Consider the following 14,449-nt stretch of genomic DNA (forward strand, 5'->3'; position numbering starts at 1 on the left):
CCAAATTCCACTTTGATTCCATGGTTTTTTCCTTTAGTGGGTGAGTAAGGTCAATATGTTGCTCTTTTCTGTACTTTCTGAAAAATTTCTGTGACTATCCCCATTAACCTAAAGCTTGGTTCACTGTCTTACTTCTCTCTCTATTTTAGGTGAACACCTAGAGACATACACGACATCAAACAAGCAGCACTGTCTAGAGGCTGGGGCTAAATGACCAAAATTCTTAACACCACAGCTCTGAATACTGTAAGACCCTTTAAAGCATTTTATTCTTCTAGTGCAGCTAAAGTCAGTTTTATACACAATTGTGCAGTGATGTAGCTGCATATATGGCGTGTAATCCAACCGATTAGGCTGCAAGATTTGAGCATGAAGAACAGGCTAGAATATGCTGCCAAGAAGAAGGGTGGTGAAGGTCTTTTAAGAAAGGCAGAATGAAGAAGAATGTTTTCAGTCTACAGAAATAACCTTTAGTAACTGCTTTAAGTTCTATGCATAGTAGAGCCACATTTATTTTTTTTAATCTATGTGCCATTTCTCTCTAATAAGGATTCAACACTATAAAAATATAATCATGAAGAGGAAATCTCTTAAAAAAGCAAAACAAAACTCTTCAACACAAAGCCTGTAAAACAGAGGCTTGGGTCAAAAGCCCTCACTGACGCAGCTGGTTTTCAAAGAAATGGTAGTAGCTTTTAGCAGGAGCACAATCGCTGTATAGTGCCCCGCACATCCTGAGTTAAGATAATACAAATAGCTGTCTGTGAGAAAAACAGATAGGCTAATGGCCTCTCCTGTTCTGGTTAACAGAGCAGGGCTATTCAGAAATGTATGCTGGCTAGGGTTTTTTTGTGTGTTCTGCTTTTTGAGTTTGTTTTTTTTTTCTCTCTCTTTGATCAGCTGCTTTTTAAAAGTAAAAAACTGTAATACAGGAAACCATAATGGAATTTTGTTCCATGTCATCTTTTCTCCTTTTTTTTTTTGACACACGTCACCTATTTAACCAAGTGGCCTACTAAGCTAATGGATGAACGACATTTGTTACATTGCTCTACTGGAGTAGATGAATTTGATGTGTTCTCCATTATGGGTACTAGTTCAAACACATGCCTTGCTTCCAGGGAATGGCTGGAACAGATCAAGAGCTCAATTCAACATCCAAGTGCTTAAGTTGAAAGTCATGATTGCTATTCACAAGCTGTTTAGGGTTTTTTTTCTGAAAAAAAACCCCTAAATTTATTGACTTGAAGGTTAAAAATCCTTGGACTCATTTTCAAATTATACAAGCAGGTGTCACGGACTGGGAGTGGGTTTGCCAATAGTCAGATTGTCATCTAACCTGTGCAAACTTTTTTTTAAAACTAATAATGTTTGAGGAGCTTAAAAGTCTATCATCTGTTTCCTTGCTGATCACGGGATCTTCTGTCAGGCAAGCAGTTTTATTGCTCTCATTTCAGGCTGCCTGAAAATGCTTGAAAGCTATAAATGTTGTATCTACATCTGTGTATATTATTATTATTCACAATAAATATTCACTCAACATACTCACTTATTAGGGTGAAACCCCCAAATATCACATACTGTGCATGTATGATGTTATGAATTACCTTTAAGCTGTGTTTTAAACTCACTATAAACATTTGTACTCAGACTGAACTTTTAAAGGCAAGACTCAAAGCCCACTATTTTAATGCATTTTACCCCAAACAGAGGAAAACAGAGGAAAATAACAGTGAATACAGTACTTCTGTGTATAATATTATCCATGTATTTGATATGAAATATTCTAGACTACATTTTTCTTCCAGACTTTGCATAGTTAGTACAGACATTACTACTGGTAACCTGCTAATTTAAGAACAACAGGGTGGCGTGTGCGATGGGCCATGCACTTTTGCCTATCAATAAAAATACTGTTTGTTTTCACAGCTATTTCTTTTTCTAAATTCATACGTGTGTCTTCCAGGTTCCTCAGACACTGTTCAGATTCCAGCAGTTTTTTCTTCAGGGATACAGTGGACTCCGTCAGTTCTTCAGCTTCACTGATCAACCTGAACAGAATTACATTAAGTAATAAAAAAAAGAGCAAAAGCCAATTGGTGTTCAAAAAGACATATGAACTGTAACGGGAATAAAGATCAACAGCTATAGAATCATAATACTCGACAACAAAGGGCCTCAGAGAGCTCCCACATACTTGGTCAAAAGCAGAGTTTACTTTCACAGCTTCGGTACAGAAGTCTCCCATGATTTAGATGGTACCAAGAATGTCTTTTGCCACTGAGCATAGTGGAACTATCCATCCTCACCCTCTCCCACTCTGTGGGACACTTGTACTAAGAATTATAGGACAGAAATTGTTAGGTAAGTCACCCAGTTTGACTGGATCAGCATTTTGTTAAGCCTGGTTTTTTACATCTGTTCACTGGTATAAAACTCAAGTAGCAAAGATGATACTTGCACCGGAGATCAGAAAAGTCTTTGCTTTAAAAGAATATAAGCTTTTAAAGAAGCAGCAGCACATCATTTTTAAAAAGCAGCAAACCATTTTTAAAGCAGCACATAATTTCAACTACAAGTCAGTGGGGGTTAGGTGCTTTACTGCAATCTGTCTGCAGAGAAGGCACATATTTACTTCCTGGGAAAACAAGATCCCTGTGTGCTATGCAAACTGAGTAACTACAAACAGTATAAGCCTGGCAATTAAACACATGCCCATTCAGCAAAGGACTTGCATGTGTCCTTAAATCCCATTAAAGGCAATGTACATACTGAAAAGCTTGCACATGGATGGTTTGCTGAATCAGGACCTTAAATGAGTGTGCCTGAGACGATATAAAGCATCTGGATTAACTATATCTTCTTCCTCACTCTATAAAGAACAGCATATTGGCTTTGAACGGTAGGCACCTTTGCCTGCAAAACCTGATTCCCCACTTTTCCTAAGGGTAGGAAAATGTGAAGGAGGAGAATGAATTACAAAGCTTATAATGAGATCAAAGCTGACAAATGTGACATTCAGACCTTTAATTTGAAAGGATTTGTTGACCTCCAGTTTTAAAACTGATTATTACTGAAAATCAAATGCCACCAGCCCAATGCTTTGTAGCACTGTAGACTTGTCTCAGACTATGAGTATGTGCAGCCCATTTACATGCTCAGCACTTGAAGCATAATTCATTCAGCGCATAGTCCACCTTGTGGTGAACTTTTACTAACAGCAAAAGGGTTGCAAGTGATTCACATGCTGTCAGATTTTTTTGGATCATCTAAATCAAAAAGAAACCACACAGTTCAGAGAAGAAAACACAGGGACAAAAGGCAGAGTTGAGTCTATAGATTTTCTATTTGTCAATGCATTAGCTTAAAATGCTATTTTCCTCACAGTGATTTCAGTCAATTGAACTATTTCTGCCTTATATCAGGGTCAAACCTAGTAATAAAAGCTAAAGGCCATGTGTTGCCAATAAAAAGTGCAAAAGCTGTCTAACCTCACTTCTGGATAGAATGGACACCTTGGAGGACTTGTTTAATAGTGTTTACCTGAATTGTGCTTCATCTCTGCAAAGCTCCACATTGGGCCTAAAAGACCTGTCATATAGCCTTGTTTGAGCAACTTTCAGTGGGGCTTCTTTGTCTTTGATAGCTTGTTTGAGAGCAGCAATGTTAGCTTCTTGATCTCCAACCTCCTTAAGGATCTAAAGAGGATACCCAAGAAAAAGAACTGTTTAGAAAAAATACACATTGTCTCTGTGCATGCTATACATCTCTTCACGGTCCTAGTGAGTCACTTATAGTTTTGACCTCCTATTTGGCCAGAATATAGAAGAAATAGCAGTACAGAAATAGAAGTACTCTTATCAGATGATAAGCTGACACAAAGTAAGTGTTCTGTACCTGACATGGATTAAGCCATTTTTCCTGGAGGATAAACCTACTGTAGGCAGCATTTCAAGAATAACACTTACTTTTTCCAAATGATGCTCTAGTTTGTGTTTTGTGTCATACAGTTCCTCACAGCGTTTGGTAAAGGCCTTGTTAACAGCAGCACATTGCATCCTCAGGTCCTCAGATACGTCATGAAGAATATTGTCAATCAAGGCACGAAGATTGATGGAAGCCAGTTTTTCTCGTTCTGCTCTATAGATGTTGTCATGACTGAACTTGGCCCATGTCTCCGGTGTTGAGGCACTGGAAGAAGAGGTGGATGGTATACAAATAGGAACCTTGCTCTTTTGTTCAAGTTGCACTTAAGAAGACGATCTGAAGCTGGTTCTCTCCCTGCAAAAGTGTTGTCAACCTCTATTTGTTTTTGCTGTTGCATGCAGTCTAGACTTACCATGAAGCAAGAAGACTACTCCTTTATAAAATTAATAAACTCTCATTCATCTTGTGGCTTCTGAGGGAAGTAACACATGACACAAAATCACCCAAAGTTCTTCCATCTTTAGCTAATACTACTAAGGCAAAAAAACTATACATATACTTTTTTGTGCAAGCACAAGCAGTTAAGTCATCAGCAAATAAACACAGGAATATATTCAAGCTTTACAGTCTGTGTCTACTTTGAAACAAAAAGAAACAAGATTTTTTTGCAAGTAATAGTAATCCTCTCTGTGTAGAGGAAGAAGCACGTGCCTTTCCTGAAAGAATGGCACGCCTGCTGATGTCATATGGTAAGTCTCAATAGGATTTAGATCAGGCTTTAAAAGTATAAAGCCAATTATTTCTGAGAAAAACTTCTACAAACTCAATCTGCATATAGTGAACCAACTTTGCTATGAGTTGTGCGCCATGCTGAGATGGCAGCACTACCTTTACTATCCATGCAGCTATTTTAAAGCTATGGCATTGTATGTCCAAAGAAGCAGCAATCACACCTTTAATTCAGAGCAGCATTACAGCTTTCACTGACACAAAGGATGTATTGTGTTACCAGGGTTATTTGTCGAGGATAATGACAGTAACTGCTCACCTCTCTTCAAACTTCACTGAGCCAGGATGGAACTGGACGTTGGTGCTCTGGTTACTGTATCTTCCACAGTTAACATCAATGTTGTATGTTTCAACTTTGTCTGACCGGTCCATTTCACAAACCTCTTTCTGATCGCAATTTAATCTGAGAAGTCATCATTATCACACATTGTTAGTGGAAAACAATACACTTAAAACTATCACAAACATTTGTGAAGCTGGGCTCCGAGCCTTTGTCTTTCAAAGAACAATGAGAAGATACACTATCATTTTTGTCCCGAAAATCCTAACCAAACACTCTCTCTGACAACTATCATCTGCTAGAACAGGAAGACTGATGTGCTAACCACTACTCTAAACCTTCAGTACTGTTCTGTGCCTACTGAAGACTTAGGGTAATCTCTCACTTCTTAAAGCCAGAGACAAAAGAGTTGTTGGACTTTGGGTTTTGGCTACAGCTGCAGTTATTATGGGGAGACTAGGTAGGAGGTTTGCCCAACAGAATGCTCTCCTTATGATTCAAAATCAGGTAGTGCTAATAGAAGACCCGTCCTCCTTTTTCACTACTATATTGAGCCTGACTCAAATTTAAGACCTTCATAAAGTGACACTATATCATTCTCCGAGCCCTCCTATCAAGCCTTTCAAAGACTGTAGCATGCAGACAGTGTAATCTGTCTTTGGAAGATACAGGTACAATGATATTCAGAGTTAAAACTGCTGTTTTATTGTCATAATGAGTCACATGTCACTAAATTAATTGGAATGACTTCAGATTACAAAAGACAGTGGGTCATTATCAGCTGTTAACACCAGATGTCACTCTCAACTAAGGAATTAAAAAGACTGTGCTGGCCAATGACAATACTAAAATGATCTTAAAACAACTACAAAAAAATGAAGCCTAACCTCAGTAGATTACTCTCAGACTCTAATTGATATAACAGAACTAGTTAAATTATTTTGCATTTATAGACATTCTTTCTAAAAACAACATTTTATTTTATCTGGTAGAATAGCATAAATTGGACCAGATTAAAAAAAATTAAAAATGAAAATATCAAGGTTTCCCACAGTTAACTCATCCTATTGATGCACCTTAAGATTCGGGTAACATCTTTCCCAAGGGCTTGTTATAAATTAAAAGCAAATATTCTTTTTGAAATGCAATGAACATATATGCTGATACAGAAGGTAGAGTGAAGTCTCATATTTTAAGCTCATACTGACATCTGGCGGCAAAAAATTCATCTTGAAAAGGTCCTTTGATCAGATAAACAATTTTAAAAGATTCTATACTACAAATATATCATAAAGTGCAACAATGTAGAGTGATATCCAGATAATATTTTTATTGCACTGAAGTTTAGTGTTTGAAAATTGGAGAACTGAATACACATACTGGAAATCAGGGCTGAAAATCTAAAGCATGGCTTTAGGGCATGGCTCTTCTCTTACCTTACCCTACTTGAAAATCCCCAAGCTTCATCACTGAGTACCTCCTTTCAGGTTTAAATGAAATTCATGTGGCTCATAAGCCTGGCATGGTTATGAACTTTATCCACTGGGCATTGTAGCCCTATATGTCAGGAATTATTTGGCTATATAAATTAGTTACTAATGGAGCATGAAAAATGTCTTACCGCATCTGGTTGCCAGCTTGTATCAAAGTTCTTTTCAAAAGCTCCTGGATATTTCTAATGAGTTCAACTTCCTAGATAAAAACATTCAGACTTCTGTGATATCCAGTGCAGTATATGCTATCCTGCAGAGCAATTTTATTTCAATGGTTGTGGAAAAATACTTACATCTTCTACTCATTACCCACTCTTACCTTATTTTATTACAAGAAAAGGTCTTCTGAGGAGTTAGCCAATACCGAGGTAACTCAGCTATAAGTCTAAGGCGTCAGCAATACTTGGATACATCTAAAGCCTGGGGATTCATTATTTTCATATTGCATGTGTAGTCTATGAAAAAGCCCATCTTCTATCCGATTAAACAGAACATCTGAATTACTTGCACAGTCTCGAAGTAGGGAAAAATAAGGCAACAGCACCATGCTCAGCAGGAGACCAGAGTCACTGCCCTGCGCAAACACAAGGTGCCATTTTAATACTGAACAGAACACTGTCTGCCCCGCAAACACAAACTCAGATGTCCGAGGCTGCTGCCTTGCACAGGGGTGTGATCCAGCAGATCAGCTTCTCTGGCAAGGCACTGGCTTCTAGAACCTGGAGTCCCTTCAGATACTGTCAGAGCCCGCTGCCTTGCTCTGTAGTAAGCGTTTTATCTGTATGCAAGGCAGAGGCTTCCCATCAGATTCCTGCAGATCTCCAGAAATACAGTTTGTCTGACATATGGTGATAAGGTGATATTTAACATAAAGGAGTGGCAGCATCATAATCTTCTGTTGGTCTTCCTCCTTTGAATGCTTTGTATTAACTAAAAATAGAAGTTGCTACTCTATGATTTATACAGCTATTGTCTGCTTCAGCAGGTATAGGAGAGCTGTAATAATATAAACCCAGCGGCACTTACAGCTTTAATTTTTGTATTAGATCTATTTATTCCAGAACTCATTGTGCCTCTGGTGATAGCCAGTATCAAAGACTGCAGAATTATCTCAAATACGCAATGTCGTTTGACGGGTTAATTTCCTCCGAGTTGCAAGACCGTGACTGCTCAAAGTCACGAAGCTTTGCCTCACCTTGATAATGGATCCGACGTTTCAGCTCAAGCTGGTTTTAGTAGGAACGTTCATTTCAACACAAACGTGATCAAACCAAAAAAGACCACACTTTCTAATAATCTTTTGTTGAACAAAAAGTACCTTGTGCTCATTTTTGACTGCAATAACGCTGCTTTGGTGATTAACTATCAATGCTCTATGAACTGACTTTATTGACCTGGTGATTACATGTTATTATACAAAAGCCAGTCAAGTAAGCATTTTCTTTTTTCTTGTTTAAAGGAATTTAATATTTGAGGCTCAGATATTAAAAAGAGCTTTTGTATATGAAAAACTCCTAATTAATTTTGCTGTTTTACATCAATGACAGTCATCCAATGACAGCTAGGGGAGTATATACTTACTAATAAACTCTGTTCCCAGAACACTGCTGGCACTGGTTGATCCTTGTACTGTTTTTGACAAATAAATGAGTGTGTATGTCCCTGCAGCGTCAGTTTCTCCATCATAAGAAACCAACAGGGACTATAAAAAAGATCATTTTATTCTAAATGGAAAAGAACAATCATGATTGGAAAGAAAATATTCTTTTTTTTTAAGGCTCTGAAAGAGCACAATTTAAATAAATAAATAGCTGAAGGTATCATTTTACAAACTGTGAGAACACTAAAACTCACTTTCTGCAGGCAGGAAGTATTACAATGGCTGAATTATAAAAGTAAAAATTCAAAAGGATTTTAAAGGGTTAGAAAGATCCAGGAGTTGGAATTACATTTATAGTAATTGATATTATTTTGTGTTGGGTAATCAGTCTCCATGTAAATAAAGAGACAACCAGTTTCCTGTGAGTAATGTGCACAATTTTAAATGAGAAAGCCTTCCTTTAGCAATTAAGGTCTCTCACATGGAAAGAGTGAAATAATGCAAAAATAAAGAATTCCCTTGTTGAATGACCTAAAATAAAATTTAAAAATGGATTCCCTGTTGAGGAGATATTCATTCAAATGTGACATTTAAAACTGAAGATACAGTTCCCGTAATTAATGGAAGTCTAAGACTAGTTACAGTGAATAAGCAGGTGTAAATGACAATGAATTTTCAATGCTTATCTAATAAATGATTTTTCTCAACTTTTAAAACAGTTAGAAAAAAGTCAGATTGTGTGGCAGGGAAAAGCTGTGGCACTAGGTTGAGGATGAAGATCCTTTGATTTAGGTCCCTCAGTCCCAGCTGTACTGTTGGCCACGGCGGTACAATCCAGCCTGCTGCCCGCTCGTAGCTGTGGCTGGCTGTGGGGTTGATGTGGGAGAAGGTCCACACTGCATGGATGCCCGGCAGGCAGCACAACCTGCAGAGGAGCAGGAGCTGGGAATCTCATATGCCGTGCGGAGGATTTACAAAATGCCATGTCTGCTCCTTCACATTTTCTTTGCAGAGTAAATTCCATCAACAACCACAGCAGAGAGAGCTGCAGCCAGGAGCACAGCTCTCCCGGACTTTGTGAGTTCAGCCATAAAAATGTGGGTGATTCCACATTAAAATCCTGGGGGCAATCTGGGCTTTAGCAAGCGGCAAAATAGATGGCCTTTACATAGTGTGTGCACAGACTTGTGTTGGCAATTCATTTGAAGGCTCAGTCTGCATTAAGAGAGGAAAAGCATGTGAAAGAGTTTTAGTAGCTAGCAGCATCTCTGGTTCAGAGGACAACATTAACTGAGATTTGCATTTCTTCAGTTCATGAGACAACTTAGTGGATGAAATGTCTTTTTTTTTTCTCCTTATTTTCCCCATATATGTCTTCATGTGCTGTTTATTAAAATGAAATACTGTCAAATCTGAAGTGATCCTGGCTTCTTTTCAGCTGTCTTCTCCACAGTTAATACTAATAATAAACCTCTGTTATTACAAATGGTTGTCAATTAACAGGGAGAGAACATTTTATAGTTTAGTGTGCCACTTATTTTATTACAGTATTTAATGTTTATGATGCAAAAGTTGGATTTTCCTCAAATCTAGTGATAAAACCATTGCGGTTCATCACTTTGTAAGTGTCTAATTAATGGTGCAAAGAAAACGTTTAAGAGCAGATGTTTGTGCCTTCCATGAATTTACAAATTCATTTTTTTTGCAGCCTGTCTTTTTACATCAGTGACTTGCAGATGTCAGCAATGTCTAAATACAGCACCCAGGGCCAGAATGACACAGTGAGAGAGCAGCTAAGAGGAACTGGTAGAACCCCGTGAGAGAGGCTGTGCAGTTGCCCTTGATTACAAATCCAGCTGCATCCATCCATCAGTAACAACACGACACCAGATGTCCCACACATCAGCAAGCTAGCTTACGGTACTCACTAGAATTAGACTCCCAAACAGCATGTAACAGTAAGACTGTTACTCATTACAGCTGGGAGTGAAAGCAGGTAACAGCCTTCAAAATCTCAGCTCTGTGACTGGCCTTTTTCCTGCTGGTCTCCAAGAGTCATTTCAAAATCCATGATCTGCAGATGCTGAAGATAAGCACTGCACTCTTCACTGAGGTGTCTAGGTGCAGGACTGCCCTATTGCACACTGGTTCACTTGGCAAAGCTGCAGATCCCAGTGTTTGAAAATGGTATTCTGTTGTTTTCCTTGCCCCATTATTGCAGTTAGCAGGCATACATACATATGTATCCTTTCTCCGCTTTTCTAAACTTTAATTTTACACAGTTGACAGGATCTTGGCTAATGCCTTTGTCTTCAGCATCAGGGAATAGCTGGGGCTGACTTCATTGTTGAAGCAAACACACAACAAATCAACACTCTGAGTCTACGGTAAAAAAATGGCATAAATGTAAGTACATCCACTTATTCCACAGTCATATCTGGCACTCAGTTAATGAGTCTGGACACTGGACATGTGGAAATAACCTCGAAATGCAGGATATATGCAGCTGAAACATGATTTATGGACAGTATACCACCACGTGGTAAGTCTTTGCTAGGGCTTACATTTTCAATATTAAATGCGTGCACATAAACATACTAAACTGTCATTAAACTGATGCAAAGGGGATTCAGACAAGATGTCATGTGGTTATGAAAGTCAAAAGCCTCATACAAAACAGATGCATGTACTGCTTTTTATGAATTCAGCTATTTCCAATGCAGCAGCATAAAGAAATAAAATTATTCTATTTGAGAGATTTTATCTTATTGTCAGTCATCAAAGATCCTTCTTTATTGGAAAAACAGTTGCGTTCTTCCACTTCTTTTTCTTAACCAGAATTGCATTAAGAAAAGATGAATACGCTGTTAAGTGGAGTCAATGAACTTCTGAGGAACAGCTGATTTTACTATGCATGTGAGCAGCTTTCACTTAAATACCCTCATCCCTCATTCCAGCAGTGGCTATTTAGTGGTGGTATGTATCACAATAGGTGATCTAAATATGACTCCATGCTGCAAAGCAAATAGGACAGACGAGTTGGAACCAAAACTCCCTAAAAGAAATAGATGGTGTGCCAAAAAATAGGAAAACCCCAAATATTATCTGGATGCATAAAGCTTGCATCAGAGATACTTCTGTTTTCTTTGTGAGTCATCTGAAGTGATTCCTACTGAACAGATAATAAAAGTGCAATTACATGCCGAGATTCACAACTGCTTGTGTATGTGTGTTTGATGTTGTCTCTTTAAATGTCATCTGCCAAGGGGCTGCTGAAAGGTGGTTATCTCCTCAGGATGCTCTGGGAACTGAGAAATGTTCTTCACTGTTGCAGAAAGCTGAAAGCAGGAACAAACCCGATGTCCTATGAAAAGCTTTTCCATGACTATGTGAAGTCCCTTGTCCAGACATGCTCTTCCCCAAGTTGCAGTTTCCCCCATGCTCCTGTCCATGGGAGCTGGCAGGAACATCGCAGAGATATCAGAGAATGAAGCCAACACAAGCCTGGGCTGCTAGTAGGAGAGGAAGAATTTCAAAGGAAGGAAAACATCCTAGAATATCAATTAACTGTGCAATTAAAATTGCAAGGAAAAGAATGTCTGTTTCCTCATATAGCCAACTTGTGGAAACTATTTCTTTTTTTCCTCAGTTTTCACATGGGAAGAGAATAAATTAGTCTTGATCCCCCTTGCATTACCATTTCTTAAGAGAGTTAAGATTAGAAAGTGACTGGACAAGTAAGCAACATTCAGAAAAAGTATGTTAGTACTTTAGTGATAAAATTTGCATAACTCCTCCAAATAAGCAAGCGTTATAACACAGAGCTACCAGTGAACTGGGCCATTAACTTGGAAATCTGCATAGTGAACAATCAGAATTCATGGAAGAGCAGGTCTAAGTGTCAAGAATTATTAGTCAGTTTTGGAGAGAGTAAGAAATACAAGGTATCATCTGATTTCTTGCAGTGGAAGAGGTATAGAGTATAGCTGCAGTTTAAAGAGCTGGCAAAGCCACAGAGGGCACATTTTAAAATCTATTTGCAAACATTCACGCCATAAAATCTATTCCTCTCTGAAAATGGGAAGGATTTCCTCTGATGTTATGTACTCCTCTTCCCTCTGCACTGCAAAGGTCATTGGCATAGCAACAAAATCTTCATTTCTCTAGAGTCCATCTGCTGCTGGTATACACGCCTCATCTGAACTCACATCATTCTTTTTTGATGACATCCCACTTGGCTGTTGACAGTCTGTCGTCACAAGCAGAGAATCACAATTTCAGGTGAAGAATTAGCAGCAGCAGATGTACTTCTGAGCAATGAACAAACTATTCTCTGAGATCAGGAGGAAAGAAATATAGGGGAGAAATCTGGCCAGAAAATGTTTTTTTTGCGTAAATCTGACTTTTCACAGACATCTCTAAAACATCAGAAGCTGATCAAATTATTTTTTTCTGTCATCGGAATCTTGTAACAATTCACACACTGAAATATCCTATACACTAACTCTCACATTTATATTTTTGACTAGAACAACCTCTTAAATATTGATTCAGCAATTGTACACAATTTCTATTTAAAATATTGCTAAATACTATCATGCCATCAACTGTGTAAATCTCTTCAATATTTTTCTAACAACAAATATTAATCATCTAGTTTAATCAGTAACTCATCATGAATCAACTTTCACAGTATATTGGAGGCTGCAGGCAAATAATAAATTTATTTGTGGGGCACTAGAATATGTATCACTCCAGAATGAAAAATGACCCAGAATCTGTTCTCTGTAACATGTGCAGCCACTATAATTACATCGGCCTTGAAGGCAATCTGCACGCAGTGTTGGATCTCAGTGACAGATAACAAAGTGTCAGCTGGAGTAAAGAGTCCTCTATGGGAGGAAAGGAATCAAGCAAATTTCAGGAGTCTCAGGTTTGTTGAAGTCACACTGTCAGAAATACCATCTGTCTGTGCCCCTCTGCTTGCCTGGAGCTATCATCTCATACAGGTGTCACACGACTACGTTGTAGAGTTCGGAGAGAGCCGTGCTGCTGTCCTGCAGGACTTTTAAAATGATGGTTTGTGTTGAGACACTGTAGTACAGTGTCGGATCACCACCTCATCATGAACCTTGGCAAGACTACAGCATCAGACTCGGTAGTAAAAGGTAAAGGAAGAAACTGCCAGACTGGGACAGCTTGAGCGTGGAAAAAGGCAAGGAGAATTTCACTGGTCCTGAATAGTCTGCTTATTGGGTACTGCATTTTTAAGGTGTAATGTGCAGAGATGAGGGGACTTTAATCCAAGTGGAGGCTGGAAAAAGTTTAATGCCAGAATAGGATGCCTATCTTGGTTCAAGAAACCTCTGTTTTGATTTTGTTTGTATCTAGTCTCCTCTAGTCATACTCCTGTGATTTTAAATACTTTTTAAACAGAGGAAGGATTTTAAATAATCCATCCTAAACTGTGGAGTGACAGAGTGAGTCCAGGCTGCCAGGAAGGGGCACTAGGCCTCTATGCATTGCCAGAAGATACCCTTATGAGCTGCAGTTATCACCTACTGACCAAGCTGTTCACCATTTTAAAGCCCAGGGCAGCGCTAAGAGAGGGTAGCCAACTACCCTTAACATCCTAACATCCTGCTCACCTTCAGCAACTCTCTCTCCACCTCATCACTGACCAGGTCCGGGGGTTGCCTCCTCTCCCGACACTGCAGGTTATCGGTGGCAATGGCATAGGGCACCTCAGTGGCATCGAGCGCCCTTTCCAGCCGCCGCTTCTGGGCTGCCAGCAGGCCGGTCTCAGCATCAAGGTCCTCAATCTCCTTCTGGAGCTCGGCCTTCCAGAAGTGTACGTCTTGCAGGCGCTGGCCCAGGGCAGCCGTGGAGTCCTGTTGGGCACGCTGGGCGGCGGCAGCAGCATGCTCGGCCAGCTCCTTGCCCTCGGCCCGGCCACGCTCAGCCCGCTCGCAGCCAGCCAAGGCCTTGTGGTACAGACTAGAGTTCCGCTGGTGCCACTCGGGGGGCAGATACTTGGTGGTGCGGAAGACAGCAGTGGCCAGGCCGCTGGAAGAGTCGGGTCCCGTCTTCAGGGCCACCTCGCACACCTTCGTGGGCAGGTCGGAGACGGGCACCGCCTGCGGCGGCGGCTCCTTGGTCAGCAGCCCCCTGGCCTGCGCCATGGCACCGGGGCCTCCCGCAGGGCGAGCCATGGCTGCCCGCTAGGCCGCGCCGCGTCCTCCCGTCGCCGAGGCAACGGCAGTAGCCAATGAGGAGGCGGGTCCCCCCACTGCGAAGGGAAACCCGAGGCGGTAGCGGGCGAAAAGCCCGCCCCTCGTTATCGCGCAACGACAGTGGCCA

The 14,449-nt window shown here is 40.0% G+C and overlaps 1 protein-coding gene across 1 annotated transcript; it reads right to left on the reverse strand.

Moving 5' to 3' along the window:
* Positions 1 to 1,657: 1,657 nt before the first annotated feature.
* TEKT4 (tektin 4) lies at positions 1,658 to 14,423 on the reverse strand. The gene is made up of 6 exons (XM_010306746.2): positions 13,738 to 14,423; positions 6,618 to 6,688; positions 4,976 to 5,119; positions 3,969 to 4,191; positions 3,544 to 3,698; positions 1,658 to 2,051 (listed from the first exon to the last, which is right to left on the reverse strand). Exons 1-6 carry the CDS (start codon positions 14,299 to 14,301, stop codon positions 1,835 to 1,837), a joined length of 1,374 nt encoding a protein of 457 aa, XP_010305048.2. The 5' UTR covers positions 14,302 to 14,423; the 3' UTR covers positions 1,658 to 1,834.
* Between the last annotated feature and the right edge of the window lie 26 nt (positions 14,424 to 14,449).

The sequence above is a fragment of the Balearica regulorum genome, chromosome 15 (genome assembly GCF_011004875.1).
Source record: "Balearica regulorum gibbericeps isolate bBalReg1 chromosome 15, bBalReg1.pri, whole genome shotgun sequence".
Lineage (NCBI taxonomy): Eukaryota > Metazoa > Chordata > Aves > Gruiformes > Gruidae > Balearica > Balearica regulorum.

Coding starts and splice junctions, on each gene's coding strand:
- TEKT4 (XM_010306746.2), bottom strand. CDS start 14,301: ATGGCTCGCCCTGCGGGAGGCCCCGGTGCCATGGCGCAGGCCAGGGGG. Junction 6,689..13,737: donor TGGAGAGAGAGTTGCTGAAG/GTGAGCAGGATG, acceptor GTTTTTATCTAG/GAAGTTGAACTCATTAGAAA. Junction 2,052..3,543: donor AGAGATGAAGCACAATTCAG/GTAAACACTATT, acceptor AATTCTGTTCAG/GTTGATCAGTGAAGCTGAAG.